The sequence below is a fragment of the Pollicipes pollicipes genome, unplaced genomic scaffold, assembly GCF_011947565.3.
Source record: "Pollicipes pollicipes isolate AB1234 unplaced genomic scaffold, Ppol_2.1 Scaffold_4002;HRSCAF=4701_pilon_pilon_pilon, whole genome shotgun sequence".
NCBI classification, from domain to species: domain Eukaryota; kingdom Metazoa; phylum Arthropoda; class Thecostraca; order Pollicipedomorpha; family Pollicipedidae; genus Pollicipes; species Pollicipes pollicipes.
The window spans coordinates 27,673,592-27,690,464 of NW_023596420.1; the positions used below are offsets into that span (position 1 = coordinate 27,673,592).

At 53.5% G+C, this 16,873-nt stretch overlaps 1 protein-coding gene across 1 annotated transcript in view; it reads right to left on the reverse strand.

Moving 5' to 3' along the window:
* Positions 1-4,030: 4,030 nt before the first annotated feature.
* The window catches only part of LOC119094316 (homeotic protein caudal), a 43,090-nt gene continuing 30,247 nt past the window's right edge, over positions 4,031-16,873 (reverse strand). Inside the window, exons 3-5 of the mRNA XM_037217387.1 lie at positions 10,536-10,681; positions 6,384-6,533; positions 4,031-4,334 (exon numbers count right to left, since the gene is read on the reverse strand). Coding sequence (XP_037073282.1) covers positions 4,071-4,334; positions 6,384-6,533; positions 10,536-10,681 — 560 coding nt within the window. The 3' untranslated portion in view covers positions 4,031-4,070. The remainder of the gene's footprint in view (positions 4,335-6,383; positions 6,534-10,535; positions 10,682-16,873) is intronic.

The window sequence follows — 16,873 nt, forward strand, 5'->3', positions numbered from 1 at the left end:
CGGCATGCCGCGCAATGCAGCCAAATTTTCGTTTTCCTCTGGGCATCAACTGCGCTCTGCGTTCTGCTCTGCGCAGCTGAGCTCTGATACAAAAGCGTGTCCCTCGCATGTCTGGTCCTTGAAAAGCGACGGTTGTTAGGAGCACTGCACGGCGATCCGCGGCCGGCGGCGGGCGGCAACCGACGAGTCCGCCGATCGCGCGCGGCGTGCTCTACATTAATGGATCCCCGCGTAATAGATGGGTGCTCAAAACGCAGACATGTATAACATTTTACTGAGAGTCAAGCAGAGAACACGTCTGTTCCTTCCTTTTTTGTGTCGCTTCTGTGCGTTGTCTCGTAGATATGAGCATGTAAAACTGAAAAGCTTAACCTTTAGAAAAAGTCGATCTTTGGCTCGCTCTAGTGGGTTATTTACTTGACCTAGGAACATATGCCTACAGCATTTATGGAGTGTCGTGTTCACTACATGACGTGTGAAACATCACGATAATGGTGAGAACTCATGTTAAAAGTAATTTCGAAAACACATAAATTGGACGCCACGTAGAAAATATAATAAGCCATGCATAAATGATGCTAGACAATAAAACTGAGTAAAAATTAGAATTTGAGATATGTTGCGTTTTTCGCACACCGTTTCACTTCTTAATGGCACATATTTTCAGTGACAACTTGCGTGTAAGACTGGCAATAAAAACAGGTACAGCACTGGTCTTTAAGCGCTTTCTGGCATTTCTGCTGAAACTTTAATGGGTTCACCTCAATTATCAGAAAAGACGATTGGTAGTTCCATTGCAGCCAACAAGCTATCGAGGTGCTGTGGCTATAGGTACAACCCAGATCCTAGAATGGTAGCATGCAGTCCACCCCCCCCCCCCTTCGCTCCCACACGCACACTTCAGACTCCAAGGGAGTTGGGTGACGGGCTTTCCACTGACCTCTGCGGGATTGCCGTCTGACGCCAGTGTCACTAGCAAACTTTCGAGGCGCTGTGGCTATAGGTACGAGCCAGATCCGATGATGATAACCTGCAGTCCCCCCTCCCGCCACACACACTTCAGACTCCAAAGGAGTTGGGTTACGGGCTTTCCACTGACCTCTGCAGGATTACCGTTTGACGCCAGTGTCACTAGCAAACTTTCGAGGCGCTGTGGCTATAGGTACGAGCCAGATCCGATGATGATGACCTGCAGTTCCCCCTCCTCTCACACACATACTTAAGAGGCTCCAAGGGAGTTGGGTGACGGGTTTTCCACCGACCTCTGGAGGATTGCTGTTTGACGTCGGTGTCGGACGCTTCCCGTGGCATTGACAGTCACCGCACAGCAATGCACACGGCCGGCGACAATAACATCCTATTACCGACGATCCACGCCGAAATGTAACTCACGCCGCACACTCCCAATTGGCTGTTCTACCGTTATTCGTGTTGAGGCCGCAACTGAGCACCTTGGCTTGCATCCTCTTCTGCAAAGCGCCTCACAGATCGCCGCTCCACATTACAGTTTAATCGGCGCGGCCATCTTGTTTGTGGTGCGGCCGCATCAAAGAGAATCAATAAAAATGGCGGGTTCTATCGGTGACGTATAAATAGAGTTGTGTGAGCGTCGGCCCTATATCAGCCGGGCCATAAAGCTGCCAGCGCCGGCGACTAATTGGCAGTCCGGGGAGGGCGGTCGGTCAGAGCCGGCCGCGCCGCTGGCCGGCCGCCGCCGCCGCATTGTTTCATCTCAGCCGACGGCAGGGCAGCGGGGGGGGGGGGGGGGGGGGGGCGGCGGGAAGGATGTCGTGACTGCTTGGGCGGCGGGTTGCTGGTTTGTGATATGCGGGTATGTGCGGTTTGGTTGTAATGCAGCGGCCGACAGACAGGTCGGGGAGTGACAGATGCTTTGCGTATTGGCTCTGCGTTGCCGATACTCTGTTTCCCTCGCTTCAGTACTGCCCTGGCACAGGCTTCGTTTGCAGCTATTGTCGGTCGCATGACCGTGTTCCTATGGCGCATCTTCCCCCGTTAGTGTTCAACTGATTGGTGTAGGTATTGCTGCCCTCTTGTTGGGATACAGACATGGGCTGCCTGTGAAGCACCTCGCCACCGCATTAGAGCTAGTCCCGGTCAGCGTTCTCACGAAGCCATCCAGCCGAGTTTCATCCGGCCAGCTCTGCATGGCCTCCCAGCGCCAGCCAAGCGCATCAGCTACTCTTGTTTATTGCGATCGATGGCTGAATAGAGTACGCGAGCATGACGCACGGCAGCGCGGCCCACGGCGGCATGCAGCGTCACGGACAGCCGCCTCACCCGTCACTGGCGACGCGCGGACGTCACCGCCCCCGCCGTCTCCGGGCAACAGGCGACCCGCGGAGATCTGGTCCGGATCAGCACGGCGTCAGGCGGTCCAGTCGGGGCGCGGCGGTCACGACTAACACTAACACTAACAGAAAACAGGCGTGGTCACCGCTCTCCGGAAACGAGCCCCAAGCGTCACTGGCCAGGTTGCCGCGCGCGTCACGGGGCGTGGGCTTGTGCTGCCGCGCACGGGCGAGGCACACGCACTCGCCCAGGCGGGCGGCATCACGCGGGCCGACCGAGCGGAACAGTGCGGAAGGTCGGATAACATTTGTCTTGGTTTAACATGTAAATGGCATGCTCCGGTTGTGTGCAATATGCCAAAATGAATTTAGTTTATTAACGGATTGAACTCAAGAAATCGAATTGCGGTGGCAACGCACATCAACAAGCGAGGAATGTAACAGTTCACGGGGCCAACCACATCAATGACACAAACACCCACAAATTGTGCCTCGTCAACACTACAAGGCACTGAAATTTGCGGCGCAAGCACGGACAAAATCTATTGATGCCTAACCCCACACAGCACGACTCAACCTTGCACTTCGTCGAGCCTCGACACGCCTGTCCCAGCCAGCCCGACAGTCCTAATTCTGGTCCAGCCGTGGTCCAATCGTCACATTTCTGCCGTCAATCCCAGCTCCGTTCGAGCCCTTTAAACCGATGCCGACCGCAGCGCGACAGCTCATTTTCTAAAGTCCTGGGGGATCAATTCTGCCCTGGCGGAGCGGGCTGGCTAATTTCTGCTATTCGGCGGCGGCCGCGCAACAACAATGCGCCGGGCGGCGCGTGAATTGCCGCTCGTTTCGGCCTCGATTACCGTCCAAACCGCCGGCTCTCCCGGGACGCGTTTCAGAACGTGCCGGCTCGGCTGGCGCCGCCAATTAAACTGCCGGGCCGTCGACTGAGATTCTCATCTAACGGCGTCGAATCGGCGGCGACAGAGCCGACTGGAGAGGACGGCCCGAGCCGGACTGGGATAAGCAGGCCTGACTGCGAGAACGACTCACTGGGAAAAGTTAACGGTGAGGACCACGCCGTCATCCAGGCCAATGCTTCTCTGACGGAAAGCATCAATTTTATCTCCTCTCGGTTTGTTTCAGTATGTTTTAGCTGAAACGTTACCACGAAATGATAATTCGCGCACTGCTAATTTCAGCTTAGCAAGTAAAGCAAAGGCGCTTGACTTGCGCGTCTCCCGTTGCTGGAGTATCTACATTAATTCAAGGTGAGGCAAGCACACGAGCCTGTTATCCGTCTTCACATCACCACCAAGCGTCATCCGATGCGAACACATCCAACTTGCGCAGCGCTGACACCGCAGCCATCACCGGAACGGCGCAATCACGAATGAGATTCGCACCCCTGCAGGCGCGCCTGGCTAATCACTGCGCGGCCTCCCGCGCGCCCCACACGCCCCGGCGCCCGCGTCACACGCCGACACCGGCCGGACCACGCCGCGCCGCAGCGACGCTGGGAGCGTTCGCGGCGCGTCGGCGGGACCGCCGCGCCGCGCAGGGCTACCGGAGCACCTGGGTCCACACGGCGCCTCGCGACGGCAGTTGTACTCGGCGTCCGGGCGCGCGCGGCGCGGCAACTCGCTGCGGTGCCGCTGCGGGGCCGGCGCCCGGCGGGGGCAGCGTCCGCCGCCGGCCGCCGTAATATCAGCGCGCGGCTCCGCCGGCCGAGGCGCCGGCCCCGCCACCCCTCGCCGGTTGCCTTTAGAAGGCCGGCTCGACTTCGCGGGGCTCACTCTTCGCCACCACGTGCTGCTGCGGGTGGTGCTGGTGTGGCTGCGGTGGCGGCTGCTGCGGTGGCTGCTGCTGTTGTTGCTGCTGCTGCTGCTGCGGGTGGGGCGGCGCCACCATCTCGGGGTGCATGGGGTGGCCGGAGGGGACCGAGTAGCGCGGGTAGCGGCCGGCCTCGGCCGCGCCGGCCGCCGCTCCAGACGTCTGCCGGTGCAGGGGTAGCAGGCCGTGCACACCCTGTGGGGGAGGGTCGGTGTCAGGTGGATGGAGTGACCGGTGCCGACCGGAGACGGCTAGGGCTCCGTGCTGGGTCGGTTCAGGACGTGCGCCACGCCGTGATAGGGTGACGTGAGCAACAAAATTATAAGCAGCGGCTGTAACGATGCAGGCAGCTGTAGCTAAATGAAGTAGCTTACGTCCAAATATATGTATATATATATATATATATATATATATATATATATATATTTTAATGCTTCCAGGAGATGCCTTCCTATTGATCCAGACGTGAAAAAAGCAAACCTCCGACCATTTTTGCCGCCCAGCTGTTCGTTCGCAGACTATCCTGACTTCTGACCTGACGCGTTCACCTGCACATTCGCAAACTTCTACCAGCATGCCATATCCCCTTCTAGTGCGCCATTCATTCAGCATTCCTCCTCGAAAAAGGAGAGTTTTGGTATGTTCCTCTGATCAGCATGGAAGCATAGCAGCCGAATCTGGTGTGTTCTGACCCGGTTAGACCAGTCCAGAGCCCGTCCGATTAAGTGCCCGTCTGACCACCGGCGGGCTCGAGGTCGGCAGCGTGACCGCCCCGGCGCGGCGGTGGTCGGCCGGCCCGCGGTCCCCGACACCGTCCGGCGCGGCGGTGGTCGGCAGACCCACAGTCCCCGACACCGCCCGGCGCGGCGATGGTCGGCCGGCCCGCGGTCCCCGACACCGCCCAGACGCGATCTGACTGAGATAGCAGCGTCCGGCAGGCCCCGCGGCAGACCGGTCTGCAGGCCGGCAATGGGTGCCGGCGCTGGCGGGCCCGGGCAGCGCTGACGTCACAGTGTTGGCATGGGTGTCGGTGAAAAGGGCGTTGGTCTTATGTTACGTGCACGCGCGTCAAGTTGAGGTAGACTCCTCAATGAATGGAGTTGGTAATAGTTTCTGGAGTTGGCGAACGTACGAATAGTTTCTGGAGTTGGGGAACGTACAAATAGTTTCTGGAGTTGGGGAACGTACAAATAGTTTCTGGAGTTGGGGAACGTACAAATAGTTTCTGGAGTTGGGGAACGCAGAAACTGGGTATTGGTAGCGGCGCGTCGCACAATGCCTACGACAGCTACTTTGTATTAGTCATGAGAACGGTCGGGGATTATTAAGCTGGCAAATCAGGGAGTTCTTGACCGAGAAGCGAAACTCCCAAACGGGCGTCACCCTCCAAAACTGATTGGGAGATCTAGCCGTAATTTTCAACTCATTAAAGCTGTTGTTATGAATCGCCGCGAGTTTTATGTTAACATCTGAACACATTGGCAAAGATATCTAAAGGTACACAAATGGCAACTCTGATCAAACGGGTTCGTGGTAAGGAGCAATAGGAACTGGGAGAAGCTAGCGTCATAGCAAATAGCTGCTGACTGTATATGGCAACATTGGCGAAGCACAAGCCTCAGGACTGCTGATCTCAATAAGGCATTGTACACACCTCAGAGATAAAAGGTTGCCAGGCATGGACTTGGGCTCAGGCCTAGGTTTAGTTTCGTACATGCACCAAATCTACAAGCTCAGGGATGTTTAAATTGCGTCGCATAAGCAGGAAATAAACCGATGTTACTAGACCTTTCTATTCCAAATTGTTTGAAAAATAGGTCATGTGAGCTAGATCATGCTTTTTTGGTCGTTGAGTTCATAAGACGCAACCCATAAATGGAGAGGTTTGTGCCTTTATTTTATGACATTTAGCTCTAGAAGACCGAAATGCAACGGCGTTTTATGTCTGGAGGAGATCACTGGCTTACCGACGGGGTAGTTTTCAACGTGCAGGCTGGATGGGGGATCACTGATCTGCAGGAAAGGACGGTTTTGACTTGCTGCTGGGAAACGTCGACAATATAGTATTCTTGTTTCTTTGGGAGCTCCAGCATACAAGACTTTGAGAGGCAGTGCGTGAAATCCGAGGAAAAACCCATTTTAGCGGATTTTGGGGGAGGGTAAGCTTAAACATTTTCCCCCGTTCAGTGCCCGTAATTTATTTTCACAAAAACAACTGGACCTCTGGGGAAAGTAGTTACTGACCTGCAGGTGGGAATGGTTGATGTTCATCTGCATGTCGGCTGAGGAGTTGGTCTGCTGCTGCAGGTCGATTAGCTGCCGTTTCGCCGTCTCCTCCATCCGTCTTTTCTGCTTGCGTTCCTTAGCGCGGCGGTTCTGGAACCATATCTTCACCTGCAGCACAGACGGATGGTTGGTGGTGAACTAATGTGACATGTACTTGAAATGATTAGTGCGAACGAATGGAGGCAAAGAAGCTGTTGTCTGTCACTGAAGGGTTTGTCTTTTCATCTAACATCTTTGCGTTAGCCGTCTTTATTGGAGAATGCTGTGTCTGACTGCAGAAGATGCCCCGTTCGGTTTTTATGGCGCATGCAACTGCCGCGGCCATTAACAGCAACGTTATAATCTTCCGCGCTTATTGCGGTTGGGGACCCGAAACACAGCTGATGGTAGAAAACTTTCAAATTTCCAACCATTTGTCGTTTTCATTCCAGCCTTCTCTTGTCCCGAGCTCAGGTTAAAAGTACCTCAGCTGCAAGAGCGAAAGGTGATGTCGCGGCCGGCATCCAAGTCTATACCTCTCCCACCCGTGGGAGGACAGTGCGCCACCGTGACCGGCATCCGCTCGCGTCCTCGCCCCTGGAGCGGACGCTGGAGCTCACACCCGTGAGAGGACAGTCAGCCGTCGTGGCCGGCACCCGCACGCGTCCTCGCCGCTGGAGCGGGCGCCGGGGCTCACACCCGTGGGAGGACAGCGAGCCGCCGTGACCGGCATCCGCTCGCGTCCTCGCCCCCGGAGCGGGCGCCGGGCTGCCGCGGCGGCGGCGTGAGATCGGCGCTGCGCCCGCCGCCGGCCTTGGCTCTGTTAGCGCCCGCCATTAACGCCCGCGTAACGGCGGCTCCACATTCGTGCCGAGGGCAGCCGCTCCCGCCGGAATGTCGCGTCGCGCCGCCGCCGGCCCGGCTGAATCAGCCCCTGATTCAGCGCCCAGTCACAGCCGCGCTTCGGGGGACGGTGCCGCGCAGGGTCGGCTCGTGGACGTGGGTGCGGTGGACCCCGGCCGCCGCCGCCCCGAGCTGGCGCACCGTCCAGACGTCCGCTCGATTTATCGCTTTCCGACGATCCCAGCGACATTCCTCCCCCGAATTGGATCAAACCGGGCTTCCCGGAAGGCACAGGGCGGCGATTCAGGCCTGCCGCCGTTCGGCAGATGGCCGACCCCGCGGCGGCCTTCCCACGAAGATTCTCCCGGCCTCGGGCATCGCTGGCGTGCCAGTGGCTCGCGCGTCGCACATGGGAGATATTTGGGGGCAGTCGGGATCGAAGTGTCTATTACGGTGTCGATTCATTGCTGCGCTGTACACTTTAGTACAAAGACCCCCAGTGGACCGAGCAGTCTGGTATGCCCAAAGAGCACAGCCTAGAAATATTTATCTAACGTCATGGTTTCTTTCCAAATGATCCCACCATGACATTCTTGTTTAGCGAGGTTTATGTTTAGTCAGTAGTAATACTTCCAAAATATGCATGCGGTTGCAGTATGTAGTATGTGCATGCAGGGAAGATACAATTATAACCACGGCTTTGACATTTACGTTAACGTGGATTGCATGGGGATGGAATGACTGTTTTGGTGCTAATGAAGAGCAATATCCGTCCAATGGCGTGAATAATCAACATTTATGTTATGATCAACACCGCTTTGAGTCGGAGGGGCCGCAGTCATCTTCTATCATGCACTCAAAGCTGATTCGTCCATAGACTAAGCAGCCAGGGACCCATCCCAGTCATGTTCGTGAAACATCCAAACTAGATACGCAACTTTTCCCAAAATTTCAGCCCGCACCCCTGCCCGGCCCGGCCAGCTGGGGATCTAGCCCACTACAACCCCCTAGGCTTAAGTGCTAACTCGACATTAACCCGCAAGAAGTAAGTTACGCACTTTGTGATTCCTCGTTAATTTGAGACGTATTCATAAAGAACGCATCGAATATCATATCAGTGCCGTATAATGCACAGCATTGCTTGATTTAAACCAGTGGTGTTGCTTGAACAGTAGCGAGCAACGTACCTGGACTACGGAATTCGTATGAAACCAAAGTATACATTAAACACCGTGATGCCAGTTTCTGGCCACTAATGAGAAGAAAGAGGGTGGAGTATAAAGCGGTCTATCACCAAGATAAACCAGAGGTTTTATCCTTGTACATCACCACAGAAAACCACAGGCAATGCCACTTAAAATATATGCATTATCGATGGCTCTGCACTAAGAGCAGAGAAATGGCGAATATTTCAAGTCATGGGAGGTTCACTACACTGTACACTGACACACACACACACACAGACACACACACACACACACACACACACACACTTCGAATGCGTCACAAAGGCCGCAATTTCATAACCCGCATTCCAGAACGAATGCAGGCTCCTATACGGCGTTCGCTGTCCTTAAGACATAAAAACATGAAGACATCTGACCAACAAAGGGCCAAAGGATCCATTGAGGCTGGCCGTGTTCAGGTTTCGTACACATCCTCGAAACTAATGTTACCATGTGACCTGCATAAACTTAGTTATAAATGAGATCTTTAGACCAAAATAGCTTGTCCCATGGCTTTTAAATGTTTCCAGAGAGTGGCTTCCTACAACTTCGCTTGACAGCCCATTCAAATGGCTCACTACTCTTTGACAAAATGACATCTGCCGCTTCATAGTTCTACTCAGACTTTTGTTAAATGAAGGTGGTTTCCTTCATGTCTCGCCAAATTTTCTCATTTCTTACTGGGATGCAGCATGCGACAGCGTGGAATAATACCACGTGGCATCTTTGAAATAATTCAAATTTTCCTCCTATTACTATTCACGTTTCTTTCCACGATAACCATCCCGCGACCATTGTGATGCTGCATACAAGCATGGCAATAACATATTGTCTAAGAATGTTTTGCACCAAAGCAATATCATTCACGTTTAGCACGGCCACAAAAACCCTGCAATAGAACCAAATTCTGGAGTAAAATCTGTAGAAAAATAAGAATTGAGTAACTCATGTCGACGAACTGCGTCCACATTTGACAAAGCCTGCTGGCGCAACTTACGGATCTATATTGAATGTTTGAATGATGTCATTTGTAGAGCTTAAATTTGTGACACATGCCTGCATGCAGATAAAAATATCGCAGGAGATGAAAAAATAACAGAAAAAATGCAATTAAGGACATATACGTTGAAAACTAATGACAATCGCGGTAAGCGTAAAACGTGTCGTACATAAGGGCCCCTGTTATCGCGGTCATAAAACTTTACGTCACCACTAATTCGGCTCCGATAACAGTTGCGCGTGTGATACAGCTGTAACTAAGGGCTGTATTGACATGTGAGCCAGGCTAGGCAAATTAAGTGATGAAAGAAAGGCACGACAAAATGAGTGGCGCACCGTTTCCCGTCAATATGTTGCACACCGTTGTCCACAATCGGACCAAAAGCGCGCGGGGTTTTGCGTGTCAAATGCGGTGGCCTTGCGGGTTGAAACGTTGCGTCCCTAATACAAACAGTGTAAGACATAAATGTTTGAAAACGAGATCATTGCATTTCAAACCCTAAATTGGATTTTGTCAAATTATTGCATTAAAGTGGTCCAAAACTGATAACAGCGGTGGTCAGGGGCAAAATAGATTGACCGATCTAGGGATTGCTTCCTGGATCGGCTTTGTGGAACATTTGTTGCGTTTCACCACTGATCCAGATACATCATTGCGTTCCTCCGACTGCCTACCGTGGCACGTGGTTAGAATCCTGAAGTATCACCGGCAGGTGAAGATCCGCGCTCAAATAAAATATAAACCAAACAGAACCCAGATCACAATCTATGCATGCATGAAAACAACGCACCACGGTCCACGGTGGAAAAGTCCGAGGGCATCCCTGCAGTGAACATGTCCAAGTGATGTAGATGTACCTGGTGTCAACATTAAAAAGCTAACTGATCTTTTTCGAACACGCGTAATGTGCTGCAACAGCAACCTGTATGTCATAACACGACATAGTTCTGCCCAGCAATAGTTTGGGCCCAAAATGTCCGCGGCAGTCGACGCGCCCTTGAGCCCAAATAACAACAACGTGTCATGTGTGACCCAGTAGCCCATGCTGGACGTGTCACCCACCTGCCGATCCGTCAGGCCCAGGATCCTGGACAGCTCCAGCTTCCGCTTGATGGTGATGTAGTTGTTGTAGCGGAACTCCTTCTCCAGTTCCAGCCGCTGGGCGTCACTGTACACCACGCGGTACTTATCCTTTGTGCGGGTTTTGCCTGCAACAAAGCACACTCTCGTCAGAACCGAACTCTCTGATATCACGCGGTAACAGGACACACTCTCGTCAGAACCGAGCTCTCTGATATCACGCGGGAGTAGAGCGAAGGCCACGATGGCGGCGGAACATACTCACAGCTGAGCTGATGTCCAAATTATGCTCACAGTGGTGAGCCGGGATTACACGCGACGACCTATATGGTTGGTTCGGACTACACATGGCTGACTCCGATGCCCGAGGCGTCCGGGAAAAGAGAGGACATGTGAGGATGTGGCCAAGTAATGCCGATAGTCTCAGTGAACCGGTGAAGCTGTGCATCTTGGGTATGATAACGTGCACCAGAACGTCTGTCCTGAGGAAGGTTCGCGACTTAGTGTGCCGCCGCCTTCAAGCAATGAGCAAACGCTTTTTTTTGCTTTCTTGTACTTTTTAGAATGTCTTATGTACTGTTCCATTGTCATTTCCCCGCACGTAAGAGTTTATGTTCATGAATCAGCGATGCATTTTCAGAATATTTGCTTTCAGGGACGCAGCCAAGATTTTCTTCAGGGGAGGGGGGGGGGGGGGGGAAGGAAGGGAACGCACCACACTGATCAGTCAGAATCCATCTATGATTAAAAATGAAAGAATCGGGTCTAAGAAAGGGTGAGGTCTTGCCTACCTACCCCTGAACTGCACTTGTGTTTGCTTGTCATTTTAGAGGCAAGAGCAATTGTATCTTGGTTAACGCGACTGCATGGTCCAGGGAACCAATCGGATACTTTTACTCATGAATGATTCATCGTCGGCATCGTTTGACGCCTTTGTGAACCGAGGCCTTGGCTTCTCTTCAATGTTCTAGTACCGGCGATCTCACGGCTGACTTGTCAGCACACATCGGCGACTCGCTCGGCCAAGTCGGCGTATACCACAGCATACGGCCGCTGTCGCCAGGGTGCGCTGGCGACCGACAGCGTCCGACTGCAGCGCCCGGCCGCTGTCGCCAGGGTGCACCGGCGACCGACAGCGTCCGACTGAAGCGCCCGGCCGCTGTCGCCAGGGTGCGCTGGCGACCGACAGCGTCCGACTGAAGCGCCCGGCCGCTGTCGCCAGGGTGCACTGGCGACTGGCAGCGTCCGACTGCAGCGCCCGGCCGCTGTCGCCAGGGCGCACTGGCGACTGGCAGCGTCCGACTGAAGCGTCTGCCCACTGTCGCCTGTGAGTCAGCTGAGCCACGGGACACCGCCCGCCTGACGTGGAGATGGCCCAGCGAGCGCCGGCGGCGCCGGTCCGTCCGCCGGCCGGCCCAGCGGCCAGCGGCCAGCCGCCATTCGCTCCGTCATCGATCTATTGACTGACGCTGCGCCCGCCCGTAATGCGACAATAAAGGCGTGAGCAGGCAGTGTCAACAGGGCATTTACGCCCGCGCCCGCGGCGCGCGGCGTTCAGCTGGCGCCCGTGGCGGCGAGCGGTGGCGCGGCCGCGGTGCTTGGCGCAAGTGTTACGACCGTACGGTCACGTGCGCGCCGCATTAGCCGCGGCCGTCAGCTGGCGGTGACGGCCGCGGGCGCTGTTTGTCTCCGGCCGGAGCGAGAGTAACGGGTCCTTGAGGAGAAAACAGCGCCTGTCAGGAGCGGGCGAGGACAACGATCAAGCTGATCCAGCTTTTGGGCGCGTTGTATGTCCTCCCAAATCAGCAGCTGATATATCAGCTGAAACATGTTGTGCTCATGCGGCTACATGACCAGGTCAGGTTGCCAGAATAGGCTCGTTGGGCGAGCCTGCTCCACCGACGAGAAAAAAAAACTCGGGAGGTGAGCGTTCACGCCCGTTCAAACACGGAGCCGCTGTGCCGACAAGTTCCCTGACGCCGTTATCCGACCGGCCGTGGCCTGACGCCCGGCGCCTATCGCGTCAGCGCTGCCGGCGCTGCCGCCGCCCCGCTTCTGATCCGGCCGTCTCCATCGCTAATCCGGACCACACGGGCCGGCCGGCGCGCGCGCGCCCTTCATAAATCCGTCAGCGCGCGGTATCGCCGCCACTGACGCGCGCGCCGGCGAATCTAATCGCGCCGCCACGCCGCCGAGCCGCCGACAAACATGGCGGCGCCCTTGAAGCGCCGCTATCGCCGCCGCGCCGGATCACGTCGTACTCGGCGCGGCATATTAGCCGCTGCTATCACCTTGTCGGACGGTAATTAAATCTGAGAGTGCATGCACGGCTGGTCGTGGGAGGCGGGGTGCACAGCGGGAGGGCGGGCCGCCAGGCGCTGTGATTGGCCGGTTGATAACGTGATGGGGCTGTAAGCATGATGTTTCGAGAAGGAGTTATCTAGGGTTCAGTCCCGGCATGTGCTAGGATTACTAGGATTACGTACGAAAATTTGACGGATACGAGTGCATCACCTGTTATTTTTGGTCATCATTAACAACGGTCGATAGTCATGAACAAATAATCAATTGGACAACCATCATTTGCTGTTTATGAACAAGCAGCACAAATCTTATAACAATGTCAGCGACGCAAGACATGCACCGACAGTCGTGATATATGTGGAGAGATACGTCACAGGATTGGGGATTAACCCTCAACGCGCCGAGGGTTTAGCCATTGTTGCGAAGCCGACGCGAGGTCCGTCGCACAGTGAACGGGTACAGCAGACCGATGCGGCAACGTTGTGCTTACAGCTTACGACCACACACTTCGACAAAGGTCGAATGATAACCAAATACTTTTTCTCTGTGATGCATCATTTGCATAATGGTTTCCATCATGTAACGGAGATCATCATTTCGCATGTTTTTTCACGCTGCTCATGTCCATGACAGTGAATGTCGTCGGGTGGAGTAAAGCGCCTGGTGCCTCAGAGGGGTGCTGAGAACCACAAATACAAGACCCAAAGCCGTGTTTGGTGCCAGTATTGCCCTCCCTTTGCACCTTGGGAGCGAAAAGGAGAGAAGGGAGCGGCAATTCCCTTAGTTTGCAGTATTTCTTCATTGTCCTGAAACGCAAAGAAGTTCAGAACATGCGAGCATTTGTGCCTCAAAGCAGCGTTTGTGGGTTCCGATGCTCCGCATAAGCAGATTGGAGGAAAGGAGCGGTTTTGATTCGTTAAGAGCAACTTTAAGTTCCGTACTGTCATCGAGACTTTCAGCGATAATCGCTTATTAGCCACCCCTGCCGGCCGCGCCGGCTCCGTGTCCCGGAGGGCGGAGGCGTCCGGCGGCGCAGCCTACCGGCAGCGTCGAATTAGAACTGGCGCGCGACTGCGTGACGACACACAAGGCTATCTCCCGCATCTTCTGCACAGCTTGGCGCATCTCCACCGCAGCATGATGAGGGAAAAAGGGCGGGACTCAGGGGAGAAACTGAAAATTTTGGTCGCAATTTCCGTCCAGGCGATCAGGAAAACACCTCCTTAGTGCAGCCAAGTGCATAGGTAAGCGAAGTGAATGTCAGCAATGACTAACATACATTTATGACGATAATCCACATTAGACTGAGTTAAAAACAACAATTGAAGCGATTTCATGCGTAAAGGTTTTCGTCGTTTCGCCACTCGCGAGTAGGGAGCATGGCTGTGCACTTGCGTATTTATTGAGCTTAAAACACTTAAAAGAGCACTGCAGGCAATTGCATAGCAGACACATCTAGGGAAAATCCAGCTCTTGCCTCCACCACCGCAAATTTTAGCCCTCGCCCTGACAAGGAGGGGATCGATGTGCCCCCTTAAGGTTTGTTTAGCATACCTCTCTAGCATGTAGTGCAATCACGCCCAAGTTTTTACTATTCTATGGGGCACCTGCTGCACGTGTTTTGAGACCCAAAACGTGTCCCTAGCATTTCTGGTTTTGGAACAGCCGTAATCTTTTGACAGCACTGCGCGGCGATCTACGGCCGGCGCGGGCAGCGGGCGGCTACCGGCGATGCCGCGGGGCGCGCGCGGCGGGTCGACATTGTGACATTGATGGAACCATACATCCTAAATATACGCTAAAAACGCATAGAGTTCCACTCCATTGTGCTTGTTGAACAAGGAACACGGTTGTTCACTTTTTGTGTCACTACGTGGTGTGATCTCATACAGGAGCGTGTAAACCTGAAAAAGTTCGGCATTTGGGGAGATTTGAAGTTTGAACGGATATAATTTGTTAGATTTTTTGACCTCCCAAAATAAAACTTAATATCCTAATTGCGAGATGTTGTTAAGGCTGATCCACTGGTATTTTATGCTAAGCTTTGTCTTTCTTATTTTGGAAACGGCAGGGAGCCACATTGACCCTCTTGTCAATCGTATTATGAAAAACGGCGAATCAGGGCGAGGGTAAATGAAACTCTGATTTTTATATGCGGTCCAACAGCATAGCCTATTTTCTTACTGAGAACCAGAGAATCGCATTGACGCCTTGCATGGGTGTGCCAAACGAGTGCACATTCTGTTCGATCTGAATCTTGCAGCACGGACAATCTTCATAAGCGATTCAATTAAGCAATCTTCCATACCCTCGTACCAAAGAACTGCATGTTTGCCTTGGTGTGCGGTATGTATGTGCCTTCCCAATTAAGTGAATTGTGCTGCAAATTACATAACTAAACCTCCCCAAGTCAATCAGGTTTTAAGGTCAGCACGTCATTCAAAAATCAATACTCGCATTGCTATGAAAAGTAAATATGTATTGTCCTCAGGGCATAAACGTAAAGGCATGGTTGTATTTCATCCCGTCCTGTTTGAATAATTCGGGACAACCCTTAGTCCTGTCACGTCAGTTGTTCGTCCACTTACAATGTCAAAAAATGAGCTTATTCTATTCTGACAGGAGACTACAACTGTCATGTAAGTTAAATCGTTACAGAGGTGCGACACATCTGGTGCCGGCATTCTACAACCAACATTTGGGGTATCGAGAACACTCGCCGCTGCTTCCGACAACTGGAATGTCGCTTAAATGTAATCACGTACGATCGATGCGCAATTAAGTCAGGAAGCGTTATACAGTCAGGCGATAAGCATCAAATTACTGACCAAGCTGAGTGATGAAACCCATGCATTTATTCGTGATCCAGGCAATGTCACCTGCCTCCACAATGGTTTCTGCAAAGCCGACATCATCAGATCATAATCCCATTCATTGTTAAGGAACGATAATTGTCTTCAATACCCACGCATCGGCCATAAAACTTCCATGTCGATAATCTCCGAATGGCAGCGTTTTATTACGAGCCTGCGCCCGGCGTAATCGGCTATCGTATGCCTTATTCACGCCGGCCGGGCGTGCGGGCGATGGCGCGCCACACCGCGCCGGATCCGCCGCCAGGTATCGCCTGGCGTCACGTGATTTTCAGCGCGTGACGCCGCTCGACCGCCTTTACAGCCCCAATAAAAACAAAAAATCCATCTGCCCGCCGGCCGAATACCTTAAATGGAATCCAAGATGGCGGCCGGGCCGACTAATCAGCCGACCGGCGGCAGGATTATTCAGTCGGCGGCGTTAATGGCGCAGCCTGCAGACGTGCATGACCACCGGTCACGTGACGCCCACTCACGCGCTGATTGGTGCAGTCGACAGACAACCCCGGAGCAGCCCCGGCGGCGGACGGCAACGGACGTGGTTGGGCAAGGCGTCAATGTCCGGACCAACTCGCTGGCTAAATTAACTGGTGCGGTGCGTGACGGTACTCATACCACTCGCCTCGGCATAATTCTAGCTCTGCCTTTTAGCAGGGGAGATTGGCCGGGACGCATGAATTAATTTCGGCTGTCATCGCAATAAGTATGGGCGTTGATTGCCCTGTTGGTTCTCGATTACCTGTCCAGTGATTCAGGTAATACCGGTAGGCATGCTATTGATTTGTGGCGTTCATGGACTGTACATGACTAGGCGCCGACGCGCCTCTAAGCCCCAATCATCCTCATTTGTTACACTGCGGTCCATGAACAAGTAATGGTACGACCCTTGCATTTATCAACACAACAGAATCAAATATTTCGGCAACATCGCTTATACTATTATTCTTATTGTACACTGGTATAATAGTGTAGACTACAGTCTTACGGTGGCGTAACGAATTTAATTTATTCCCGGTACCTAAAAGAGTGGACGCGGCTCTGTACGCAACTCTACCAGGATCGTTCCTCAGTGTTTGTCTCAGTCACCCCGACAGTTCCGATTCCCATCACGCACTACAACGGCAAGACGGCTGTTTTGTGTAA